This window comes from Rhea pennata, chromosome 2, assembly GCF_028389875.1.
Source record: "Rhea pennata isolate bPtePen1 chromosome 2, bPtePen1.pri, whole genome shotgun sequence".
In the NCBI taxonomy this organism is placed as follows: Eukaryota; Metazoa; Chordata; class Aves; order Rheiformes; family Rheidae; genus Rhea; species Rhea pennata.
In genome coordinates, this window is record NC_084664.1 from 67,395,223 (window position 1) to 67,422,696 (window position 27,474).

At 42.2% G+C, this 27,474-nt stretch overlaps 1 protein-coding gene and 1 long non-coding RNA gene across 9 annotated transcripts in view; one reads left to right on the plus strand and one right to left on the minus strand.

The window, feature by feature from the left end:
* EPB41L4B (erythrocyte membrane protein band 4.1 like 4B) overlaps window positions 1-27,474 on the minus strand; it is a 179,147-nt gene that overhangs the window by 64,957 nt on the left and 86,716 nt on the right. For 7 of the 8 annotated variants that reach the window (XM_062569650.1, XM_062569648.1, XM_062569649.1 and 4 more), the window contains 2 exons: window positions 6,470-6,651; window positions 5,961-6,065 (listed from right to left, as the gene is read on the minus strand). In XM_062569650.1, coding sequence (XP_062425634.1) covers window positions 5,961-6,065; window positions 6,470-6,651 — 287 coding nt within the window. Of the gene's footprint in view, window positions 1-5,960; window positions 6,066-6,469; window positions 6,652-23,821; window positions 25,101-27,474 lie in introns of those variants that run through there. The other variant, XM_062569654.1, reaches the window with a different exon arrangement.
* On the plus strand, window positions 1,830-27,052 carry LOC134137111 (uncharacterized). Its single transcript, XR_009957626.1, has 3 exons — window positions 1,830-1,966; window positions 17,156-17,225; window positions 26,998-27,052. It is a non-coding gene; the product is annotated as an uncharacterized LOC134137111 (long non-coding RNA).

Consider the following 27,474-nt stretch of genomic DNA (forward strand, 5'->3'; position numbering starts at 1 on the left):
GAGAGAGAGAGAGAGAGAGAAGAAGGGCTTGGAAACAAAGCATCAATCCTGAAATGACACACAGAAATGTCACCAAAAATTGATCGCTCAGAGTGGTGAGGAAGATGGTCCCATCGCTGTTCTAATGGCATAAACAACAGCATAAACACACCATGTTCAACTGAGGACTACCTTTTGAAGGGAAATTATTTTTTTGTATCTGACCAGCCATAGGTCATTGGTGGATCAGGTGATGACCTGCCACAGGGCAGTACTTTTATTAAGAGAAGCCAGCTAGCAGACATGTGCATGGGATTCTCAGTAATCAAAACAAACCAGACAGATACTGTCAGTATGCTGACACCACAACCTGCACTCAGGAGGTATCAGCATCTTTTCGGGTTTCCTTAGAGAGGTTGAAATCACTCTGTGCTAGTGGCATTGGGGCACGTCTGGAACCAGCACTCATTCCCTGTTCCCTAATCGAATATTGAAACAAATGCAAAGTCAGAGCATGAACCAACCTCAAGCAAACAAAGTGGAAATAAAGGTAAATATATCTACAGGAATACACACTGCTTGCACTACACAAAAGAACATGTCTTCATTGGCAAAGTTGCTTTCAGAGTAAAGCAACAGCTCAACAGATTGGAGAGGCTGTGACACACTGTGTGAGAGGAGTATTGGGTTTTAGATGTAAAAGAACTTACATCAACAACCAAGTCTTACCATCCTCATGCATAACGGACATGCAGCATCCTGAGAACAAGAAAAGGAGATACCGCAAGGAATTCCTCTCAGTTATCACACTGCTTTTTTTTTTCCCCAAAACTCCTCACTCCAACTGGCTAACTGCAGACTTAACAGACTGATGTTTCACCTTCCAGATAACAAACACTGGATACAAACAGAATTACACCTGATTTTTGTCCTTATACTTTTCTAACCTGATGAGTCACCTATATTGAAGAGTTCAGTCTAAGAGGAAATACAGAGCTAGAATAAACACACAATATTAGATATTTTACTCTTGCTTCTTTAATCATCTTCTGATTATTAAAGGGAGTTCATCTATGGAGACAGTGTGTTGCACATCAGAGGTACAAATATTTTTCCTTTTATCCTTCTGCCTACGGATAGTGTTGTTACGTTCCTGATAGAGGGCCCAAACCAAAATCCACCCTCTCTAAGCAGCCTTACAGTTCCTCTATTCAGCTTTACAGAATGCTAAATCAGGCTGTTTATTCACCCCAAGACTCCTGCTTCTGCTGCCCCATTTGTGATTTGGCCTGATCATCAGCCCCTGGTAGTAGCAGATCTACTGCGGCCTTTCACTGGTGTCACACAATCACCATCCTACAGCACTAGTGCCAAAGTCAGCGAGGGCAGGTAGGTCTCCCAAGAAAGCTATTCCTGAAGGAGATAGCTCCCCCAGCTCCTACCTGCCTATGGCTTGGAGCTGCCAAGGAGAGCAAAGGCATGTTCAGCAGCAGCAAAGCTGGCTCTGACCAGAGCCGTTTCTAACTGAAAGGTTTCACCCAAGATTTAAGAAAGAAAAATACAGGCCAACTTGTCACGCTGGAGAGGTCACCGTGCTAACAGTCTGGACAGGGCTTTCCAGCTCAGGTTTGCCAAACAAGCAGTAGCCTGTTTTTGCAGACACTCAGCTGTCTCCCACAAACAATCCTGTTATCAGTGTCACATAACATGGCCAAATTTCCCTCGCAGTGATGCTGCCTGGCACCAGAGCCATGGGATAATATGTCTGGCACCACAGTGGGAAAGGGAACAGCAAGTTCTCCTTTCAGTGATCCTTTGCAGCCAGAGGAACAGACACTCTCCTTTGCATTTGAAAGGACTGACTTTTTTTGGAAGATGGGTCTAGTCTTTGATTTTGCATGTAAACAGCCAGAGTAAGTTTGCTAGCAGCTACCGCATGGGAACTCCTGTGACATGCACCTGTCCAATGCTGGTGTTTAAGACTGAGGTAAGTGTGTGAATACCTGCAGATGATGCAAGAGTAACCCATCATGGGCCTCTGCTGGCAACATCATGCTCTGGTACTCTGTGCTTGTGGTACTCCTATTTCATCACTCCAGACTTCACAGTATACTATTGCTACATGTGCAGATATGCTGTCATAGAGCATACAATAAATTAAACACAGCAAAGAGCATTAGACTGACTGGAGGTTGCTCCTAAGGGAGTAACTTCCTTTAAAACCCCAGCAAAGAATTCATACTGCTTCTAAGGAGTACTTATTTAAAAATCTATGATACCTTGCATTTTGTCTCTTGAGTTTCCCTCCTTAAAACTGCTTCTTCCCTCTCCTTGGGAAGGAAAATAAAAATAATACTTCTGGTTTTGTGAAGCAAAGTCTGCTTAAAGTGTATCTGCAAGTAGATGCCTGCACATTGCTGCTGAGGTAGGACAGCCTGCAGTAAAGATCAACCAGTACTTTCCTTTACAAAACCTGGTTTCAGGAATTTGAAAGCTATCAGACTTAACTACCTACACTGAAAACTTCCATAATGTATGCCTACTTCAGGGTGATTTACAGTTATAAAAGCAGAAACTGGACAACAAAAAAAACCCTGACCTCTCCTCTGGAGAGGTCTGCTGCCTGCTGGGGGCAAGGTTACAAGATGTGTCTGAAAGGCTACCAAGGCTTGCTCACTCATCAGACTACTACCCTCTGCTGTTCTTTCACGTGGGTGCTAACGAGACGGAGAACAAACTAGAGACAATCAGGGAAGACTTCAGGGCTTTGGGCATGGTGGTCAAGGGTCTGGGAGCCCAGATGGTCTTCTCATCGGTCCTGCTGATTAGGGGGAGGTATGGGAGGAGGAGTAGGAAAATTTTCCAAATCAACAACTGGCTACACCGCTGGTGTTGGCAACAGGGTTTTGGATTCTATGACCATGGAACATGGTTTGAAGATCAACAACTGGTGGGAAGAGATGGGATGCACCTCACCAAGAAGGGCACATTTGCCTTTGCCAACAGGTTGGCCAGCCTGGTAAAGAGAGCTTAAACTAGGTAGGAAGGGAGAGTGTCATACAGACAGGGTAGACAACAAAACACAAGTTGGGTTGGGGGGCCTCCAATGGGTGCATGCAGCTGGGGATGTGCATTTAGGACATGGCCATGGGGGACATCCCCATACCCTTCCTGGAAAACCTGCAGGCATGACTACCTCTCTGAAATGCTTGTACACTGATGCATGCAGCATGGGGAACAAACAGAAGGAACTGGAGATCTGTGTGTGGTCCCAGAGCCATGATCTCATTGCAATCACAGAGACATGGTGGGATAACTCACGTGACTGGAATGCTATCACGGATGGCTACATGCTTTTTAGTAAAGACAGGCCGGGAAGGCAAGGTGGTGGGGTTGCTCTTTAGGTGAGAGAACAACTGGAATGCATCGAGCTCTGCCTAGGGGTGGAGGAGGAGGAGGAGGCAGCTGAGAGCTTATGGGTGAAGATCAAAGGGCAGGCCAACATGGGGGACACTATTGTGCCTACTACAGGCCACCTCACCAGGAAGAGGAAGTCAATGAAGCCTTCTACAGATAGCTGGAAGTAGCCTCACGATCACAGGCCCTGGTTCTCATGGGGAACTTCAACCACTCTGACATCTGCTGGAAGGACTACACAGCAAGGCACAAACAGTCCAGGAGGCTCCTGCAGTGCATCGATGATAACTTCTTGTTACAAACAGTGGAGGAGCCTACGAGGAAGGGTGTCCTGCTGGACCCTGTCCTTACCAACAGAGAGGGACTGGTTAGAGATGTGAAGGTTGGGGGCAGCCTTGGCTGCAGTGACCACGAGATGGTGGAGTTCAGGATCCGGCAGGAAAGAAGTAAGGCAACAAGCAGGATTGAAACCCTGGACTTCAGGAGAGCGGACTTTGGGCTCTTCAGAGACCTGCTTGGAGGAATCTCACGGGTTAAGGCTCCAGAAGGAAGGGGGGTCCAGGAGAGCTGGCTAGTATTCAAGCATCGCTTCCTCGAAGCTCAAGAATGGTGAGAAGGAGAAAAAAGTGCAAGCAAAAGGGGCAGGAGACCTGCATGGATGAGCAACGAGCTCCTGGCAAAACTCAGACAGGAGAAGAAAGTCCACAGAATGTGGAAGAGGGGACAGGCTACTGGGGAGAATTACAGGAATGCAATCAGAGTATGTAGAGATGCGACAGGGAGGGCTAAGGCCCATTTGGAACCGAGTCTGGCAAGGGATGTCAAGGACAACAGGAAGGACTTCTTTAAATCCAATGGTAGCAAGAGGAAGACTAGGGAAAATGTGGGCCCCCTACTGAATGGGGTCGGTGCCGTGATGATGAAGGCTACAGAGAAGGCAGAATTAGTGAATGCCTTCTTTGCTTCAGTCTTCACTGCTAAGGACAGCCCTCAAAAACCCCAGAGCCTGGATGTGAGGCAGAAAGTCTGGAGAAAGGCAGACTTTCCTGTGGTTGAGGAGGCTAGGATTAGAGACCTTCTGGGCAAGCTTGACGCCCACAAATCTGTGGGCCCCGATGGGGTGCACCCACGGGTACTGAGGGAGCTGGTGGATGTTGTTGCTAGGCCGCTCTCCATCATCTTGGAAAGGTCCTGGAGAACTGGAGAGGTGCCTGAGGACTAGAAGAAAGACAATGTCACTCCAGTCTTCAAAAAGGGCAAGAAGGAGGACCCAGGCAACTATAGGCCAGTGTTGCCAGCAGGTGGAGGGAGGTGATCCTTCCCCTCTACTCAGCCCTAGGGAGGCCTCATCTTCAGTGCTGTTTGCAGTTCTGGGCTCCCCAGAACAAGAGAGACATGGAGCTGCTGGAGAGAGCCCAGTGTAGGGCTACAAAGATGATCAGAGGGCTGCAGCACCTGCCCTATGAGGAACAGCTGTGAGAGCTGGGCCTCTTCAGCCTGGGGAAGAGAAGACTGAGGGTAGATCTAATCAATATGTATAAGTATCTGAAGGGAGGGTGTCAAGGGGACAGGGACAAACTCTTCTCAGTTGTCCCGTGTGACAGGACAAGAGGCAATGGGCAGAAATTGAAGCACAGGAAGTTCCGCCTGAACATGAGGCGGAATTTGTTCACTGTGAGAGTGACAGAGCACTGGACCAGGTTGCCCAGAAAGGTTGTGGAGTCTCCTTCTCTGGAGATCTTCAAGGCCTGCCTGGATGCAGCCCTGACTAACATGCAGTAGGTGACCCTGGACTGGATGATCTCCAGAGGTCCCTTCCAACCTTACTGATTCTATCATTCTATGAAATTAATAGATGATTCCTTGTTTTGCCCATCTTATAAAATTCTTACACAGTCTCAGCATCTCATGCATTGCAGTAGAGATTTTAAATCTAGAGAACAAGAAATAGGATTGTTCAACATCAGGACTGTTTCTCTTTCAGTTCCTAAGCAAACATGCCAATATTTAGTCAAACTATATGCCTTTAAAAAACTCTATACATGCTCAGGCGTAGAGCCTTATATCCGAACTCCTCAAGCTGCTTCAGGAGGTTTATCTCCTCTTTGCTTCCTACATGCCAAGGATTTCTGCACAGAGTAACATGGTGCACTCCAGTTGTGGTGGCTGAGGCTGAGCAGGAACCCTTGCCACTCCTGTGAACTAAGGTAGTAGCAAACACTGCAACCAAAACAGCGCAGAAAAGCAAGTCCTTTCTCTGCAGTATGGAGGAAAACACCACCTGACCGAAGAAGGAAGAGCATCAGCATAAAAGGTAACAGGCCTCTAGGGACGAAAACAACACTTCTGATAAAAATCTCTGCATGTTGCCAATATTAAACAATTCTTTTAACAGTGTTTTTCAGATGCTTCTGAGCTTTTAATCTTTGAGCTGAGTCCTGAAATCCAGGGCAGCCTGTGGATGGCAATGTATCTTTTGTTCCTCTTATTAAAATCTAGGGAATCTGCGGAAGTTTTCTTAAAGAGCCAAAAAAAAATCTGTCCATGCTGGACTGGACACCAACCTTGGTCTAAGTTTCCTTCGGTTACTCCTCCTTTGTAGCTTTGGACCTGTGTGCCAAGATGGACGGCAAGATGCTGTTTGTCCAGGGCTCCATAGCTCCTGCCATCTGCGCTCAGACACGAAGAAAGCAACCATCAGAGCCAAACAACAGGGGCTGAAGGCAAGCTGGGCAGATTAGCAAAAGACAATGGCAGACGACTCTATATACCAATAAACAGTAACAATGAAAAATAGCCTGGGCTAGATGCTCAGTGTCTGTGATGGACCAGGTACTTGTCCAGCTGCGGAACACAAACCCAGCATCATACCCTACAACACCACAGCAAAGCCAAGAAATTGAAAATCGTGATTCATTTGCACATTCGACAGAACTAGAAAGAAATAATAGGAAATACGTTCTTCACTGAGAAAAACTGAAATTCCCAATGTTTCCTTTCCTTTGTCTCCTTGCCTAAGACAAACCTGAAAGTAGCATGATTACTGAAATGATATTCATTGGACTAGACTTACTGTTTGGATTTGGAACTCCAGAAAGAAGTTCTTTGCTGTCAGGAGCAAGGGCACCATAGTTAGGGTGGTGGTGGTGGTGACGGTGGTGGTGATGGTGCCTTGCAGGCATTTTCGTGGTATAAGGTGCTCCACCGTTCTCCTCAATGTTGAACGGATGCAGATCACTGTTGTTCAAGGGATAGCTACAAAATAAATTCAGCTCAGATTAGTCGGGATGCTTCCTTCTTGCTTGGCTTGACCTTAATATCTGAATTCATTTTCATTTCACACACAACGCAATCTCTGCTAGACTCTTACAACACTGAGTTAAATTCTAAATGAGTTATGATATACGATTCTCAACATCAAGATTTGCTCTGTAGGATTTTGCCGCTTCACCTAGAAGAGGAAAGTGGTCAAGGAACAAACAATGATTCTTGTAACATGAAATCGTCAAAAGAACAGACCAAGGATAGTCCCAGAATAACTTCACATTCCTAAGAAAGCCTGAGCCTCCAATGTAGTGCTGCAAAGGCTCTATGAAAATTTTGTGACTTGGCAAAAATGGAGAAAGATTCCTTTGAAAAGAAACAGTTTTACAGACAACAACATACAAAATAGCACTTGGCCAAAAGGAATCATGCTTGTGCTAGCACTTTTTTTTTTGCATATGTTGATTTATAAGATTAACTATTGTCAGTCTATAATACATGAAGAAATGGAGATAGATTAAAATTTTAATTCATCATCTGTAATTCAAGGGTGTCAAGTGACGCTGTCAACTTTCTTCAGTAATTTTAACTGACACTATTTCAATTTATTATTTGAAATGATGATGAATGTCTAAAAATGTTATTTTTTTTCCATGCTCGCAACCAAAAAAGATTGTGAAAACTTTACATAGCTATTGCACATAACAAATGTGCTTTTTCTCAATGGAGTGTTTACAATTTTTACACTGTTCTAAGTTATTCTATAGTATTGTAGCAGCTGCAGCAAATCAATTGATTCCAAAAATATAAAAATCTCCTATGCATTTGAAAAATCTTCACTTGCATGGGTTTTCAGGCTTTTTTTTTTTTTTCAATTAAAGGAACAATGAATAAATCATTGCTAGCTAATTGCTACATATGTTCTCTGCAGGTTATTTACTGACAGAAAGCAAAATTAACTAGTCATTTTCAAATAAACATGTCTGTATCATTTCCAAAAATACAAGGAAGCATACATCTTAGTACATCATTAAATAACCACAGCCTTCGTAGTACCTTCTTCTGACAACTTGAGGTTTCGGTCTGGGCAGTGACTGAATAGGACTTTGATGTCAGTTACTTGAAGGCAGGAGGCAGACAGTATGTTAATCTTGGCAGGCTCCCAGCACACAGCCTGGACTGCCAATAAAGGCACTACTCGTGCCACATTTTCCTTAAGGAAACAACACCAACAGAGGTCAGATCCATGAGGGACAGCTATGGTGAACTCAGATAATCCAGGACTGGTCTGTCTTTTGAAACTGCTCTACATCTTCACTGTTACAATCGAATCAAGAGAGTGCCTCCTGGGGAAAAGTGGCACAGGCTCATCAGATTGCACACTAGTTGCAAGCGCTCCCCTGTACGCTCCCTTTGAGCTGTTTGGGTTGAGGAGACATTATTTGACCGAGAGAATAGCTAGTTTTGTTCACACAATTAAAGCCCATATTGGAAGTAAGAACAATCCCAGGCTGCAGCCTCAGCACATCCTTTTTTCAGTCTATGATTCAACACTTTTCAAGACACAAAACTCACTGTAAAACCATCTTATGGTTAGGAACCATATGCTTGAGAGTTGCCTTAATTTCACCTGCTGGAAAGCTGGTAAATATTTTGGTTAGCAGGTTTTTGACCAGTCTTTTTACAATTACTGAAATCCCATCAAATTCTTACACCAAGAATCCTCAGATTGCTGTGGACATGAGGTAGCTTCTGCACTAAAACAGGCTAAATATATAACCTGAGCAACTGAACGAGCCAAATCAGCTTTGGCATGAGGGAGAACATGCACCAAATTCTCTAGATGTACTTCTTGACTATCATAACAGGAGCGCTCATGCCATGCAAAAGGCAGAAAGATCAATATTTCAATAATTAGAGCTGGGCCTGAAAAGCTCATGTTCAGACATGCGCTGAAATCCTCGAGGACAGTTAGTTGCAAAGCTCTAGCCAGGATGTCAATGCTTAGCCAGTGCACTATGACGTGAAACTTCTCCTGGAAATTACTGGCCTAGCTGAAAGGATGCAGTTATGTGCACTCTTCTGGGGTTGACAGTAACTGACAGATATTGAGGCAAACTCATCTCATGCTCAGCTATCTTTTGCATGTCTGACAGATATGGGGTCATGGTGAGGAAGACTTTCACCCTCCCACCCTCCCTCCTTCCCAGGAGGTCTGGGATATAGAAATGCAGTATTATTAGACTGACAAGTCACTGCACAATCAGAGACTGGGCTGGGAGCAGCTTCAGATCCAGTCTACTAGAAAAACTGGCATTACCCAAACAAAAATTTCACGAGTGATCCAAATTCCCATTTGCTGCACTATTTAATTTAGGGGCATGAGGCATCCTGATATCTCAGTGCAGTTTCTACAAGATGATATCACTTTTTGGCAGTGGTGCTACACATTTTTCCAGGGTATTTTTCTATTCTTCATCATTTTAAACCTAGATGCTTCAGATTTCCCCCCCCCCCAATGCATCTTTCTGCTATTAACTCTTTTTTCTACTGCTTGTTTCTACTTGGCTTACCTGAACGGATGTTGGGCTCGTGTATCCTCCCCAGCCCATCTCCGGGAATAAATCATGTCAATGAGCAACATTCTGGGCACGTCCTAAGCCCTCCACATTTCATATTTGTTCTGCAGACATCAAGTTATTCTCTCAAACTACGTGCACAGATGGGCAGGTATCAGTTTTGAGCTTTTCTGTCCTATTTGATTTCAGACCTCCCAGTATGCCAATGTTTCATCTTTATTTTACTTTTTAAGTCAGGGGACTACCCTGCAGATTTCCTCGTTTATTTCTCTAGTTTTCTCAACAAGCTCCAACTGCTTCCTATATAGCTTACTCTTGTCTTTCAAGAGAAAAGACACAGTGCCCTACAGCCTATTCTCTAAAGGAAGAGACCATTTCTTCCTTCTCTGTCCCTCCCTCTGTCAAAGTACTCCCAAGGATCCAGGCTCAACTTTCAACAAAGCCAATCAACATCCAGAAGACACTTGGCATTGCCTTTAGCCTCAAACTCTCGTAATTGTTTTCTTCTGACCAAAAAGGCAGCATATTAAGGAATAGGGCAATTAATATACATCATCTGATTACTTTTTCAAATTTTTGAATTTTATTTCCATTATTAGCCCTCTATCCCAGCATTATACTCATCAGTTGTTTCAAAAGCTATTTCCAGTTAACATTTTTACATTTCATATGCTCCACACACATGCTGCCTTACCAAGTCATGGCTCTCTAGTGTACAACTCACACATACAACACTAGGGAATCATAGAAAAATATGGAAAAAGCCGGGGGGGGGGGGGGGGCGGAATTCAGAAGTCTTAAATATCCACCTGCCCCTTCAAAATAGGACTAAGCAGGCTTGTGTTACCCCAGCAGGTTGACTGAATTTTATTTTGAAAACCTTCACTAGCAAAGACATCGTGACCTCCCTGAACAATCTATTCAGTGTTTCATCATCCCTACACTTACTAATTTTTTTCTGTTTTCTAAATCTCTTTTACTGCAATTTAAACCTGTTATTTCCTGTCCCATCCATCACAGGGAACAGATTATTTCTTGCTACAGAAAATCTGTATTTTTTAAAATCTGTTTTCATATCTCCCTTCAACCTTTTCTCCAGACTTGAAAAGCTCTAAATTATTCAGTTGTTTCTCACAGGTCACACATTTTCTAGAGCCCTGATTGTTCTTGCTTCCCCTTCTGCACACTGACAGTCTGCCTCTGAAATTTGGTGCACAGAACTATGCACATCATTCCTACTAAGGCCTTACAAATGCATGGCAAAGAGGAAGGGTCCCTTCCTATGTCCTATGGGGTCTATTCCTGTTTGTATAAACAGGACATTTGCTTTTTCCTGAATTGCATGAGGTTGTTGACTTATTCAGCTCATGATCCTCAAGAACAACAAATTCTTTTCTAATCTGGCCAGGTTTCTTCCCCCTCTACAACCTGAACCAGGAAGTAGATTACACCAAAATGGGGGGTCCTCTTGCACCAAGTTTTTAATGGATGAGACAGTAAGTTGCAAATGGATTATGATTTTAGGGTGTGAAAAGATTTAGGATGCAGACCAGAAAGAATGATAGTATGTTTGTAATCTTAGGTAGGGGTGATACAGATCTTTAATAATTCTTTTTACACCATCCTCACAGCTACCATTCTCATTTTCCTGCAGAATGTAACTGGGTAGACCTGCATAAACATCTCTCACCTGTGTCCCAGAGTAGGCCTACTCCTGCACCCTGCCAATGTCCCCTTCCTGTAGGCTTCTCCCATCTTTTTAAAGTTATACTTAGAAAGCTCATGGTGAGTTTCCCTTTGCTTGCCTCCTTGCGGGGCTGTGGGGCAAGAGCAGAAAGCAGCTTCCAACCACTGTGCCCCTTGAATGCCTTTGCATTGAGCTTAGACCCTCCCTAATACAGCTGAACTACTGTTAAAAAAACCCCCAACAGGTCTCTAGATGTGAGTGTGATTATTTTTTAGATGGCCCTCAACAAGTCTCACATCCACCTTTGATCCCTTGATTTGAACATTGCTTCCACCCTGAACCATTGCAGTTTTTAGTGTTTAAAAGTCCTGGAACCTCAAAAAAAAAGAAAAAGAAAGAGAAAAAAAAAAGAAAAAGAAGAGAAAAAGAAAAAGAAAAAAAGAAAAGAAAAAAAGAAAAAAAAAGAAAAAAAAATATCTCCAAAACCCCTCTCTACCCTCTCCACAGCCACAGCTCAAAGCAAGACTGACTTGGTGACTTTTGCAGCTTTCAATAGCTCACATTCACACTGCAGGTGTTGGCAGGATTCCCCACTCACTTCACTCCCTAATAGGAGACATTTTACCCACTACCACAACCTAATCCTGAATTTTAGCCATACTTATTTTAATTTTCTTAAGAATCTTTCACATCCAGTGTGCTGCTAGAGCATGCAAAGTGATAGAGCACACCTATTTTGCAATACACTGGAAACTTCCTTGTGAATAGCAATTAAAAGGAAATGAGGAGGGTAGGAAGAAGGTGGTGTTTTGTGTAAGGACTAACTGATTGCCAAAAACAGCAGGCATAAGAGACTTTGAAAGGATCCAGTGGTACATATGAAAGGAATACAAACCATGGAAGAAGGACTGCTTACAAAAGAGAATAAAGTTTCAGTTTGCAGCTAAGAAGCAATGAGTGTTCCTAAATAAAGGTGGATGAGGAAAAGACCTCTTTCATGGTGATAAAAGCTATTTTTCTTGCTGGCTTCTTCAACTGTGAGAAGTAAAATGAAGCCTGATGGTACTATTACTTCTGTGCTCTGTCCTAATACTAACAGATGACAGAAGACCTGGCCCAATTGCCTCAATTTCAGAAGGACAAGGAAGCTCCCTCTTGCTGGTGAAGTTTAAGGGACCCAACCAATCCCTAGGGATGCCTTAGAAAGCCATTTCTTCCTTGCACTCTAGAAGCAGAGCAGCAGCCAGCAGCCTTCTCACAGCCAGCCAAACAAATCTTGGAAGGAAGGAGAAAGTGCCAAGAGAAAAGATGAGAGGTGTCTGCAATGGTGATGAGAGTGGGGAGACTTTCTTCTGTGGGAGATATTTAAGTACATGCAGCAATTTCCTCCATGACAAGATGTTGAACTAAGTTTTGAAGCAGGAGAGGATCCAGCAGTTAATCTGGAATCCTCTACAAGAACAACAGAGCCTGCGGCAAACCATGTTCTAATAAAACACCAAGAAACAAATCCAAGCACAACAAAGCCATTGTTCTCACAGATTTCACCTTATCTACACAATGATCATTAAATAAAATACTGCCTTGCAAAACTATCATGCAAAATATGCCTACCGGGAAACTAAACTTGCTTTTCTTCATTTACAAATGTTTTTAATTAATAACAATGACAGCTAATGATATTTAATCACCTGTCAAAAAAAGAATTCACTGTCCCAGATGCCCTTGCAAATGAGAAAAACTCTGAAAGGCAGATGCAAAATTTTCTAAGGCAGACAAAATTCCCCCCCAAGTTAGTCCTACTTTCCCCATTTAGTCACATGCAGACAATGCATGACTGTTTGGGAAATAAAGCAAATCAAGGTGGCTAATGAAAGGAAACTAATTCAGGTTAAAATACGAGCAAAAACAAACTAAGGAACTTAGGCCTCCAAGACAGCCTGCAGCTGATCAAGAGGTTCCTAACTCAAGCTACTGCCTTTATTACCATCTAACCCATTAAGTAATTCAGGTCCCTGAGCTAAGCACTTCCCACTCTTTCTCCCCTCCTCAGTATCACATACTTAGTAGGGCGTGCAGGCAGAGAAGCAGTCCTCACCCTGAGCTTTGGTCACCATAACAGAACATGAGGACGTGAGAAATTCCTAGATGTAAGAGATGAAAGCGCGAACAGCTAACAAATGTTAAAGAAAGTACCATGAAGAACGACCGGATTTCCCAGGTCATTAAAGAGGATTTACACAAGAAATGTCCAACCTCTCAAAGAGCTGCATGGGAATATTAAGGATCTTTGAGGAAACTGCATCAATAATGCCACATAAGATTCAAATTACCAAGATAGTCTTGGGAAATTTGGTTATGGACTCAGCACAACTTGGACCAAAGTCGGAGCAGCTCGGTCATCTGGAAGGAGACAAGGGAAGAGAAAGGGAAAATTGGTGTGGATCAAGGAAGAACAAGCATAGGAAAGCAGAGAGGAGTGGGGATGAAAGGGACCAGTAACACATAAGCAAACTGCTTGGCTGGTTTGCCCCATCTTCTCATTTAACTGGAGTCGTTACTGTTCTCTGTGGACATATACGTGTATCAGGCTGTCTGTGCTGTCCACGTTTATGGAAACCAGGAACTACAGCAGCCTCACATCTAGTGGACGGCAAAGGAGAAATCACCTTAGCCTTAAAGTTCACTGGATTTAGCTTTCCTTAACAATATGCTCCCATTTTTTAAGATCTCCTTTTTATCTTTAACCATACCGAGCTGAAATTCCACGAAAAAATTTTCAATAAATAGATCAAATCATAGAAATTTCATGCTTTCTTATTATTCAGATTCATAATTTGTCTAGCATCCTACAAAGAAGCACATGATTTTCTGAATTTTCAGTGACTTGCCAGGACTTTCAAGTCTAGTACAAATGTATCTAGCACTACTGCCACAAGAAAAACTTCAGTTTAGGCTACAGGTTTTTGGCCTTTTACCACATTACCAGCAAAGCCAGGTACAATATACAGTAAGTAAAAACTCTTTTCAAGGCCAGACAGAACTTTTCACTTGTTTGCTTAGGAGAAAGTATCAACAGGCAAAAATACAAAAATCAATCACTCAGCACAGCAAGAAAGTTCTCATTTACAAACTTGCAACCAGCTGTGCCCTCCTTTTCTTGCAACACTTGGGAAACTGATCTGAATTATAGCAAGAAACTTTTAATTTAAAATCAATTTTCAAACTTTTCTTACACTGGAAATTCTGAACAAGAGAGTGACCCACTGAACATAACAGCAGAATTTTAAAATGAATGTCTGAGAACAAAAGAGGCCCTTCTACACTCAAAATTTTCACAAAAGTGATCAGTTTTACTTTCAAGTTCTTTGAAGCCTTGCTTCAAATCAGCTGTGCTTACCAGCCCGGTGAGCTCCAGGTGCTGAAGACAGACATTAAAGTACGAAAGCTCCCCTCCTTCATTCCTGTTCTCCTTTCAGAGTTTCTAACAGCCTCTATTGCTTTTCTTTTCTGCTTCCTCCTACCGCATGCTCTGCTGTAAAATGTCTCTCCCCCTATCCCTTCCTCTCAAGCTTGTTCTTTCCCTGGCCTGTTTTTTTTTTTTTTTTTTTCTCTTCCTGAGTGCTCTTCCCTCCTTTCTGTCTAATTCTTGTACTCACTGACGGGAAACACTGTGCTGGAACCTGTTGCCTCCCAGCACAGCCTCAAGATTCAAAGTTTTGGCCTCTGGAGATGAAAAAGAACACAGTTACTTTGTCGTCTGCTTAGGTACTGAGGTCATTGTTAATGCTCTTACACAACTTAGAAAGTATTGGAGAAGCAGTAATACTTTATACCTCTACTTCCCTAAGGTTCTCAAAATAGCAGAAATTGATAATAGTAGACAAGCCATTGAGACTACTATAGATCATTATTGGTTTAATAAGGAAAATAGAATATAGCTAGTAGATTATTATATGGAGTTTAAGTTGCATTAGATCAGTACTTCCTACAATGAAGTAGGTGTGGCTCCTTTTTTTCCCCCCCCCCTTTTTTTTTTTTTTCCAGGAGGCAGGAATGAAGAGATATTCTTCATTGCCTCATTCAAAAAAGAAAAAAATCTTGGTTTTTATCTTGGCTTCAACATACAACATTGTTAATCCAGGAACTACAGGCTTTCTAAACTGTTCTTAGGTGAAACATCTGTTCTTCCTGTAGTTCAATAAATGCTTTCATCTTTGATTTGAGAAGCTGCAGGTTTTGATGTCTGATAGTTTAAAACTGTAGGCCATATTACTACTAACAAAAAGGGAAAAAAGACATTATAGATTTGGAAGGCAGCAAGTATGAAAAACATAAGGCTCAAACATGCACGTAGATTTGTGGTGGCAATTTAAAAACAGAATTCTAGGGGTACATCTTCTGGTTCTTCAGTAGCCTTAGCTCAAAATTTATATTATTTTTAAATTCGAAAACTGGTTCCTCAGCTCTCAGAAAGTGTGATGACCAAGGCAGGCATTATAAATGTTTCTTTTGCTAGACAAAAAATGAGCTGGATTTCTTCTGAAAATATCTATGCAACAAATCACGGAAGATGAGCTGCTGCCACGCTGAGTGCAACAGACTCCCAGAGTCACGAAAAAATATTACTCCAGAAACACACAGTAAAGAAATAACATTAGGTCTAAGATATCAGACAGATGAAACAACCTGTCCCCACCCATCTTTCCTCTATGTCAAGTCCTCCAATATACTGTAAAAAAAAAAAAAAAAAAAAAAAAAAAAAAAAAAAAAAAGATGGGAAATATTGTGGTATTTTAAAAAATACATCTTTTTTTCCAGTACAGAACTGAACTTATTACATGCTGAAATTAAAAGCAACAGAAAAGTTGTTATGGAACATATTCATACATTTTCTATAGCAGCTTACTAATATTTGCAGTGGAGAGTGCATAGAGATTGCATGATTTGGGAACTTTACAACTACATTCAGATTAACGCTCATGAAACCAGCTATTCAAAAAATAATTTGTTTTGCTTTAAAGAACAGACATGAAATAGCCATTAGTAAGTAGAAAGCAAGCTGATTTTAGCCTACTCGGAGTGACTCGTATCAAGGGAGGAACTCCAGCTGAACTGAGTTTTTACCTGTTTTTGTAAGCGCAGTGGCAACAAGAGAAGCAGAGCACATGCACTCTGGACGGAAGCATAGAGAAGTACATAGAAGTATATAGTACATACCTCAGAGTACAACAGTACCTGGAAAACAACTGAAGAGGAATATCAAGGTCATTCTCATTATCACTCACATCTCTGCACCGTATTGCGAGAGATGCCAGATAGAAAGGTGTGGTCTGCCCCTTCCCTTCACAAGATGTTTCTTCCTACCTACTTTAGACTAGGATTGGTTCGGTACAAAAGCTGTATCTTTCTATATATGTTTGTCTGGTGCCTGCTGAAAAAAAACCATTTTCCCTGTGGGCCCTTCCATGCTAAAAGCTAAGCACATGCGTAACAACACTGCCTTTTTCCATGCACTTGCAACTTGACTGTAAAGTACAGAACAAACTCTTTTTGAAATGATTCAAAATCTTGATCCTCACAGTGCAGCACAAATGTGATTAAGATGCAGGGGCTTAACCAACAAAATGCTAGTTCAGGATGGTTCTGTAAGATTCTTGGCTAGAACAGTCTTAAAGAAGCTAGGATCCTGTGGATCAGTCTCTCTTCAAAGTATAACACACGCAATCTGAGATTCAAAAGATTTCCATCTGTTAATGCTAGTTGGTCTGTAGCAGCTCTGGCTGGAACAATCTCATTGACTGCTATTAGTAATCTTTTGCTTAGGCCTGCAATGACAACACTCTCCTGTAATACTTTTCTACTCAACTCTCCTTTTCCACAGAGTAAAGAAAAAACCACTTATCGCTTCGAAGAACACCAACAGTCTTTCCAGAGGATGGATATGTGTTGAAACTTCCCTCCTTCAATCTAGGTAGTATTAGCCTGTCCGCTTGATACACAAGCTGGAATGATTGGTGGACAATTTCCTTTGAAAACAGATGACTGCAGCACTGAACTGTCTTGCTCCCTAGGCTCTGAAGGCCTCATCTAGCCAGCTTTGACAACTGAGAAGCGAGCAATGTATTTATCTTCATTTTTTCCAGTCTTAAGAAGTGCTCACTCCTTTTCAGCAGTAGAAGATCCATTTTCAAAATTTCTTGTAAACAATCTCTTCTCTCTCTCGCAGGCTAAAGGAAGACCTTCTGCAGCACTCACTCAGAATGAGAGGAAAAAGATGGGACATTTTACTTCAGAAGGTCTGAATATATGCTTTGTTTGTGTCTGTAATGTGAGAAGTTAATGCCGGTTTTGGTCAAATTGCATGCTGGTTCACTAATGAGTATTTTGGAAAGACTTGATTCTTCTCCTGAAGTGTGCAAACCCTGATAGCCAGCTTTGAAAATGCATTACAAAAAATGCTGCCTCTGTTCCCTTTGCCTATGACTCACATCAGCTACAGTACAAGTAGCGGAAAACCGATGTTTGAAGAAAAAGCCCATGCTAAAATAATTCACTGAAAGTGACAATGCTACCTGTAACATTAGTCATTAGTCTACGTGCTAGAGGGCTCCACATGCTGGGGCTCAGAAGTGGTGTATTTCATTCAGGTTACAGATGTGGTATTGTCAGCTGTGCAATTCTCCCACCAGTTCCTGGGGAGAGTATACAGCATTAGAATTATTATTGTCCAGAAATAACCCTACTGTAAAACAGAGTACACAAAGCAGAAAGATGACTCTGAGCTATGTTGAGGAAGAACTGGTCTCCAGCTTTCTAAACGGTTTGGGGAAGGCATGCACAGAATGGATCAGAAAATACCCTCAGCCAAGATCATAGAATCACAGAATGGGTAAGGTTGGAAGGGACCTCTGGAGATCATCCAGTCCAACCTCCTTGCTCTGCAGGGTCATTTAGAGCATGTTAGACAGGGTTGCAGCCAGGAGGGCCTTGAAGATCTCCAGAGAAGGAGACTCCACAACCTCTCTGGGCAACCTCTTCCAGGGCTCTGTCACTCTCACAGGGAAGAAATTCCTCCCCACATTCAGGTGGAACTTCTTGTCGTTCAGTTTTTCTCAACTGCCTCTTGTTCTGTCACACGGGACAACTAAGAAAAGTTTAGCCCCTTCTCTGACTCCCTTCCTTCAGATGCTTATACACATAGATAAGATCCTCCCCCTCAGTCTTCTCTTCCCCAGGCTGAAGAGGCCCAGCTCTCACAGCATTCCCTCATAGGGCAGATGCTCCAGCCCTCTGATCATCTTTGTAGCCCTACGCTGGACTCTCTCCAGTAGCTCCAGGTCTTTCTTGTACAGGGCAGCCCAGAACTGGACTCAGTCCTCCAGATGAGGCCTCCCCAGGGCTGAGTAGAGGAGCAGGATCACCTCCCTCCACTTGCTGGCAACACTCTTCCTAAGGCACCCCAGCAGACCATTGGCCTTCCGGGCCACAAGGGCACATTGCTGGCTCATGGTCAATCTGTCATCCACCAGCACTCCCAGGTCCTTCTCGGCAGAGCTGCTCTCCAAAAGGTCAGCACCCAACCTGTACTGGTGCATGGAGTTATTTTTCCCTAGGTGCAGGACCCTGCACTTGCCCTTGTTGAACCTCAGGATGTTCCTCTCCACCCAGCTCTCTAGCCTGCCCAGGTCTCTCTGAATGGTGGGAGGAGCAGCTGATACCATTAGCAAACTTGCTGAGGATGCACTCCATCCCTTTGTCCAGGTCATTGATGAAGAAGTTGAACAAGACTAGCCCTAGTACTGAGCCCTGGGGAACTCCACTAGTTACAGGCCTCCAACTAGACTCCGCACTGATGACTACCCTCTGAGCCCAGCCTTTCAGCCAGTTCTCAATCCACCTCACTGTCCACTCACCTAGCCCACACTTCCTGAGCTTATCTAGGAAGATGTTATGAGAGACAGTATCAAAAGCCTTCCTGAAGTCAAGGTACACAACATCCACTTCTCTCCCCTCATCTACCCAGCCACTCATTCCATCATAGAAGGCTATCAGATTGGTTAAGCAGGATTTCCCCTGGGTGATTCCATGCTGACTACTCTTGATCACCTTCTTTTGCTCTATATGACTGGAGACAACATCCAGAATGAGCTCTTCCATCACCTTTCCAGGGATGGAGGTGAGGCTGACCAGCCTATAGTTGCCTGGGTCCTCCTTCTTGCCCTTTTTGAAGACTGGAGTGATGCTGTCTTTCTTCTAGTCCTCAGGCACCTCTCCAGTTCTCCAGGACCTTTCCAAGATGATGGAGAGAGGCCTAGCAACAACATCCACCAGCTCCCTCAGTACCCGTGGGTGCACCCCATCGGGGCCCACAGATTTGTGGACGTCAAGCTTGCCCAGAAGGTCTCTAATCCTAGCCTCCTTAACCACAGGAAAGTCTGCCTTTCTCCAGACTTTCTGCCTCACATCCAGGCTCTGGGGTTTTTGAGGGCTGTCCTTAGCAGTGAAGACTGAAGCAAAGAAGGCATTCACTAATTCTGCCTTCTCTGTAGCCTTCATCATCACGGCACCAACCCCATTCAGTAGGGGGCCCGCATTTTCCCTAGTCTTCCTCTTGCTACCATTGGATTTAAAGAAGTCCTTCCTGTTGTCCTTGACATCCCTTGCCAGACTCGGTTCCAAATGGGCCTTAGCCCTCCCTGTCGCATCTCTACATACTCTGATTGCATTCCTGTAATTCTCCCCAGTAGCCTGTCCCCTCTTCCACATTCTGTGGACTTTCTTCTCCTGTCTGAGTTGTGCCAGGAGCTCGTTGCTCATCCATGCAGGTCTCCTGCCCCTTTTGCTGCACTTCTTTCTTCTTGGGATGCACCACTCTTGAGCTTCGAGGAAGTGATGCTTGAATACTAGCCAGTTCTCTCACTCTCCTTCCTTCTGGAGCCGTAACTCATGGGATTTCTGCAAGTAGGTCCCTGAAGAGGCCAAGGGTTACAATCCTGCCTGTTGCCTTGTTTTCTCTACACAGGATCCTGAACTCCACCATCTCGTGGTCACTGCAGCCAAGGCTGCCCCCAACCTTCATATCTCTAACCAGTCCTTCTTTGTTGGTTAGGACAAGGTCCAGCAAGACATCCCTTCTCATTGGCCACATGTCAAAAAGTTATCATCGATGCACTGCAGGAGTCTCGTGGACTGTTTGTGCCTAGCTATGTTGTTCCTCCAGCAGACGTCAGGGTGGCTGAAGTCTCCCATGAAAACCAGAGCCTGTGGCCGTAAGGTTACTTCCAGCTGCCTGTAGAAGGTCACATTGACTTTCTCTTCCTGGTGAGGTGGCCCGCAGTAGACACCCACTGCAGTGTCCCCCATGTTAGCCTGCCCTTTGATCTTCACCCATAAGCTTTCTACTCCTTCTTCATCCACCTGTAAGCAGAGCTCGATGCATTCCAGTTGTTCTCTCACATAAAGAGCAACTCCACCACCTCTCCTCCCTGGCCTGTCTTTCCTAAAAAGCACATAGCCATCCATGACAACATTCCAGTCATGCAAGCCATCCCACCATGTCTCTGTGACTACAATGAGATCATGGCCCTATGACCATACATAGATCTCCAGTTCCTCCTGTTTATTCCTCATGCTGCACACATTGGTGTACAAGCATTTCATAGAGGTAGTCGTGCTTGCAGGTTTTCCAGGAGCAGTGCAAGGGGATCCCCCATAGCCATGTCTCATATGCACATCCCCAGCTGCATGGAGGCCCTCTAGAAGCCTCACAACTTCAGCTGTGTTTTGTTGACTACTCTGCCTTTATAACTCTCCCTTTCCCCCATCCTTCCTAGTTTAAAACTCTCTTTACCAAGCTGGCCAACCTGTTGGCAAAGACACATCTGTCTCGCTTAGTAAGGTGCATCCCATCTCTCCCCAGCAGTTGTTGATCTTCAGACAGCGTCCCATGATCACAGAAACCAGAACCCTGCTGCCACCACCAGTGGCACAGCTAGTTGTGAACTTGGAAAATCCGTCTACTCTTTCTCCTATTCTTCCCTCTCATTGGCAGGATTAAGATGATTGCCTGGGCTCCCAGACCCTTGACCACCTGCTCAGAGCTCTGAAATTCTGCTTGATTGTTTCTAAGTTGCCCTTAGTATCATTAGCACCCACTTAAAAGAGCAGTAGAGGGTAGCAGTCTGATTTGTGGAGGTGCCTTGGCAGTCTTCAGATGACTTCTTGTATATGAGCTCCTGGCAAGCAGCAAACCTCTTCAGATAGGAGGTCAGGTCAGCAGATAGGTGCCTCCGTCCCCTGCAGCATGGAGTCACCCACAACAACCACTCGTCACTTCGAGTGCTCCTGCAAGGCACAGGGTCTGTCGGCCCAGTTGCTTCTCTTGAAGCCACGCCCAGCTCCTCCTCATCCTGGAAGGCACTAAACCAGTTCTTCAACTGCAAGCGCAATTCTTCAGGAGGAGTTGGGGCCTTTCTCCATCTACAGGAAGTGACCAGTTTCCAGCCTTCTTCTACAATGTTGTGATGTACTGTCTCACTCAGCACAGAGTCCTCCAGCAACACCTTCCTGCAGGGGAATGGAACTCCCAGAGCAGTACAGTCTCCGAGAATGCCCTGCTCATCTTCACTGATGCTTCATAGTCTGCTGACTTCTTCCCACAACTCCTTTACCTAACAACACAATTTGTCAACAGCACACCTCCTGCAGGAGAGCTGTCCAGGCCTTCTGAAGAGGCCCCAAGTACTCCCTGCAGCCTGAGACCTGCAGAGGTGCATCTGCTGTCAGAGGGTCTGTCTGGGTTGAAGCTTCTGACATAGCTGATGCAGCAACTCCAACAGCTACAGGTGAATGTGCTTTGCAGTGTGTTATGAACATGTTCGTGGAAGCGGGCACTACAAAGATCAGAAACAAAGATGCCTTCTTGCATCTTCCTGCGCACCTTCTGCACCAACTGCTGCACAAACTGCTGCCTCTGTAAGATGTATCAAGCAATTCACAAAGTGTATCAAGCACACAGAATGAAGTCTGTTATTCACCAGACTTCCTATCAGTGTAATTGCTCAGATACCTGGCACTTTACTCATAACCCCCAACGAAAAAAAAAAATCTTTTAGCTGAAGCAAGGATAGCGTTTATCACCTGTAATCAGACTCCAAAAATTTCTCAGCATATGCCAGACTTGTAAAAAGATTTCAGACTTATACAATGAACGGACTTCAGAATTGGGTGGGGAAAGTTTGCACAAACAGTTCAATGGGCACTCGTAAGAACATATTCCATTTAATTGAGAAAGTGATACTTCCTTCAGGGAGTATGCAAGGTTTTCTTTTAAAGCAGCTTCCATGTATATGTAAAATACATACGGAATGGGTTGATTTCTATGATGAGACAATAGTGGTATAACATGCTCTTCTACAGCAAGTAAAAATAGCGTGGCATTTCTGCATGGAAACTCTTAGTTAAAATAACTTAAGACGATGGAAAAATTCTTACACAGCAGAGATGTGATACTGACATATCAAAGAGATTGATTTCTTGGTATTTTAAATTTAAACAAAAGGCACTACAGTTAACATCTAAATTAACCAAGTGATTGCCATCTTTCCCCTCTTTCCCCTTCTCCCTATGTAAACTGGTTTTCAGCTGTGAAGTGTTCTGCCTTGCTTCAAAAACCAAATTGCATTTCTAATATCACAATGCCCATAGTAGTCCTTTAAAAAAACCTATTTTCTAAGTAAGAAGTGTGCTAATTTTACAAAAAAACAAAGTAAGCTTTTAAATTTAAAGCAAGTTATTTGCACCATCAGTCTCGCTGCAGAGGTATCCATACACATCACTGTTCAGGTGATGTAAGCTGCATGAGGCAGAGCAATGCCAGGTTTAGAGTGGAAACAGATTAAAAAAGAAAGGAAAAAAACTGTCCTCTTCTCCCAATCGCATCCCAGCCCAATTTGCTACTAGAAGTCAACTATGAGCAGAGCAAGGAAAGACAGAGAAATTGATCTGTTCTTACCTAGCTGATCACTCGATGACATTGCTGGTACAGATATCTTCAGACCACAAAGAGGATGCAGAAGAAAAAAGTAAGAAGGGAGTGGGAAGTGCATGAGCTTCTTCTCCAGAGAAGCAGTAAGACATACATTTCCCCCGAGGTGACATGCAAAAACTGCAGAACACAGAAGTCCCACAGGATAGTCTTCACTTGTGTGCAGACCTCCTGCATGAGGCATTTTAACATTTAAAGACTGTTAACATTTAAAGACCAGCCTTGTGCTGTTTTTTCTTGAAATCTGTCAGGGACACCACTCATTCAGTGCTTCTTCAGCAACAAACCAAGTCATAGATAAAACACATGAACACTGAGAACAAACCACACAGAAGCAAATGAAGTTAGACAAGGACAACACTATACTATGAGCATAGGTGTGTAAATCATGAAGCAACAATTCTCCACTTAAACTGAGTTTTCTACACAGTTTTCTATAAAGAGTTTCTCCTTCTCCTTTCCCCTAAATACAGTGTTGATGAAAAAGAGGAAGACTAGCCTCATGAGATTGAAGTCAGCCTCTGTGACTGCCCACCTTAGAGTTACTCTGTGCACTGAGGTGTGAAAGTGCCAATTACTGTATCATACCTCCCCCGCCCTGACTGCACTGAAAATGCTGATCTCACACAGCATTACTGATTCCAGGGGAAAATAGGAACAAATGCAGCAGTGTATTGTATCTACCAACCCTCCCTCAAAGTCTTTCAAAAATAAATAATGCATCATAACCAGAACAAGAAGGTTGAGAATTTTTATTTGTACTTAGCACATACAGCAAAGATTAAAACAAATATTTAAGATAACATTTGTAAACAAGTATTTTACAAAAAGTTATATACCATCAAATCTGCTCTGAAAAAATTCAGGGTTATACTCATTTATAAATGTACATTCATCAAGTTTAAAACTACTTTATTCTAAAGTCTCCCAAATAAAAGATTTATTGATTCCAACAGCTGCAGAGAGACCACAGATGTTAAGGCCAAATTAAAACAAAAAGCATGAATGAAGATGGCACTATGATTCCCAAATTCAAAAAGATAGGCAAGTGATCAAAATATCAGTCAAGCCTATTAAAAGACCTAGGTTTGTAAAATATACATTCAACTTTGCAAAAGTCTAGCTTAAAAAAATAGAGCTATTTCACTGGATCATTTTCCTCTTGTAGTGTACTGATTGTGAACTCTTTTTTGAATTCTCTCAGAGAAAAGTTTTCAGAAGGTAGTTTTAGGAAATTGTGTAGTTCACATCCATAATCACATTAAAAATGACAAGATGACAACAGCACCCTTTTAGCAAGGATTCATTTTCAACATTCTTACAATTTATAGCAGCAGGTATGGTTTCAGGGAAATGATTAGCAAGTCTAAAACGTAATAGACATACTCTACATATTTTAGTGTTTTTATAGTGTTTTCCCTATAGTTTTTTTTTTTTGAAGTTATGCAAGCACCTCTTAATTTTCCTTAAGAAAACAAAAATTAAAGAAACTCAAACCTATGACTACCTCGACATGTGCTCTTTGTCCATGAACCATTTTAATTGCCAATTTGAATTATGAATTTCCCTCCCTCCAATCTCCTATTTACATATCAACTACAAAAATGAAGTTTCTCAAAATTCATCTATTAATTTAACTCAAAAGAAACAGGAAGATAAGAAACAATTAAGACATGCATGGCTGATCCTCTACAGCAAGCAGACAGTCACATCAGATTGAAAAAGTATGGTAGAATGCAAATCCCCCAGTATTTCTGATCTTGAGGCACCAAGAATTCTGATCAGTTTTCACAGGTTTTTCAAGATTTCTTATAAAAATACGGCAAATACTTTTACCAAGAATGTCCATGAACACCAAACAAGGATGGACATACAAAGACACACACATTATGCACAATGCACAGAACACACTGCAGACAGACAATGACCATGGAATGTAATGATCGTCTAAGATGGCAGGTGAAATGAAGATGACTTTCAGAGTGTCGTCATGAGTTTATCTTGATACACCATACTTGGGACTCCTCCTAAATTCTTCTGGTTCTGTTCTTGGATATATCGTAAATTGTTGTCCTCTCCACTTGTGGGGGGTTTCCAATATGGCCTGTCGTCATGATAGGGTGGCCTGTACCATTTGCACAGTTATGGTTAGTGAGAGATGGAAGTAAACTTATGAGTGATACACACGAGTTCATCAAGTAACTGCTAAGCACGTGTAGGGAGCGAGAGACAGCTACCAGTATAGGAAGGAAATGGTGATGGACCTATAGCACTGATGCAGAATCCTCTGAAGCAACTGGGAATCTTTTTGTTTATCTCCAAAGGCTCTAAAACAGAGATCAGCCATTTAAAATCTCTCTTTTTGCTCCTGAATCACAGAGGGATGATGGAGAGGGAGCTACAGAAGGAGCCAGGAAGGAGCTCCTGGCTACAGAAAAACTGAGTATGATAAACAAGTAAAATAGAGCATAACATGCAGAAAAGTTGAGTTCATGAAAATATATTTCTAAGACCTAAAAAAATTAAGATGGACAATCCTAAGAATGAAAATTACTCTTCTGTAAATACTGCCATTCACTCAACACTACTGCAGCTGATTACACTGAAGCAGCCTTTAAATTATATAGTCACTTTATGTTAAACTGAACTTACAAGCATTTCACTATGACTATGCATTGAAACTTGCAAACGTGCTAAGAGGAAAAATAGTTTTCCTCATTTGTTCATTACTTACTGGTACTTAGACATTAATTCCATTCAATTCTACAGCATATCCTGAAATCATTTTGCAGCCAAAAAAAAAAAAAAAAAAAGTATTTTTGAATATCTAAGAAATCAACTTTTAATAAATTCTCCTTTTACCAAACTGAAGTTGCACTTTCTTTTGGTACTATTTTTATATGCTGGAGGAAATAAAGTTAGGTTTATATTCCACCTTTTTTGGAGGAAAAATTAAGTGAACAAACAATTCTAAAGTTATATAATGACAATTGTTAATTGGAATGAATTTTTTCACAAGATTCTACTTCTATGTCAACTGCAAGCAAATAATTTCACTGAAAAGATTCTACTCTGAAGGCTGAGATGCAACACCACATTTCATTGCACAAGTTATTTAACAAAAAATAGAGAATATGGTATTGCATATTTAATACTTTAATTTCAACCCTTGACCCTTTCTAGATTTACAAGTCCAGCAGAAATAATTACATGTATTTGTGGTTTGATCTCAAGTTCATAGTTGGCTAGATTAAGCATTCTCAGATCAAACTATCCAAGATGTTAACCATGTGCAACTCTTCTACTTTGATTCCCATTACAGTAACTTGAGGCTTTAACTACACATTTAAATATTTCTACCTGACTAGGAAAAAAATTCTGAGCACTTCTTGCACTGAGTTTAAGGCACTGAACTTACAGGACTGAGCTTTTAAGTAGGTTTTTAGACTTACAGGTTTAGCTGTAAAAAAAGTCATTATTCATATTTCACTGACCTTAATATCTTCAGGGTGCATGGATGGAGCGAGGGAAGGAGGGAAGGCAAGTGGCAGAGGGCAGGCTTAGGGGGGAAAGGTATTCTACACATGTTACAATACATGATTGTGCTTATTTCAACATTACTCTACCCCAAGGCAACCTATTTAACTTGAAAATGTTACAGACTAGTATAAGCACAGATCTTTAGAAAAATTTCAGCAAAATCTCAAATGGTTTGTAAAATCATTAACTTCTATAGGCAGTCACTCTTTAATGTGGAATTCTATACATGAAATCAGACATACAAAACCGAAGTAAACTTTAAAGAACATAAGGAATCTTGAAGTACTAGTAAAGTGATCATTCAATTTAAATGATCTTCTGTTTCTAGTTAATATCTGCTTTAACATTGTATGCTAAGAACTCCAAGATCACAGTAGATATGTCTACTTCTCTCTCTAGTAAGTATTTCCAGTCATGTCTTTGCCTTTTTCCTGCACTTCCAGGGTCAAACTCAGATTGAATCATCTTTTCTTCTCTTTTAGGTTCAGCCTCATCTCCAGAGTCCACTTACACTAAGAACAAAGTCTACCTGTCCTGATCTAAAAATACAGAGATTACAAGGTATGAAGAATGGGAACAGAATCACTGTCTTGGTATTTTTCAGTCAAGATAGTTTTTACTTGCCTAAAAATCTGAGCAACTTGAAAAAGTTATTTTTATTAGGATAAAAAAAGCTGATTTTTAATCACATGTGCATGCATGGAAACATACCCACCAGCAGGTGCATGCCTCCACCTGTGTACCCCATCATGTTGTTCTTAACTTAGACTGAATTTCTTCCAAAATTTATATTAACTTAATTACTCTCAATGCTTGTTAAAAAAAGTACACAGCAAGATAGCATGAACAGAGTATTTTTGTAAAATAGTTCTCAACTCAATGTTATAAATAATTTCGCCAACACTATCTGCAAATCTCTTGATAAATTGCTCCATATATATATTCCATGTACATGTTAT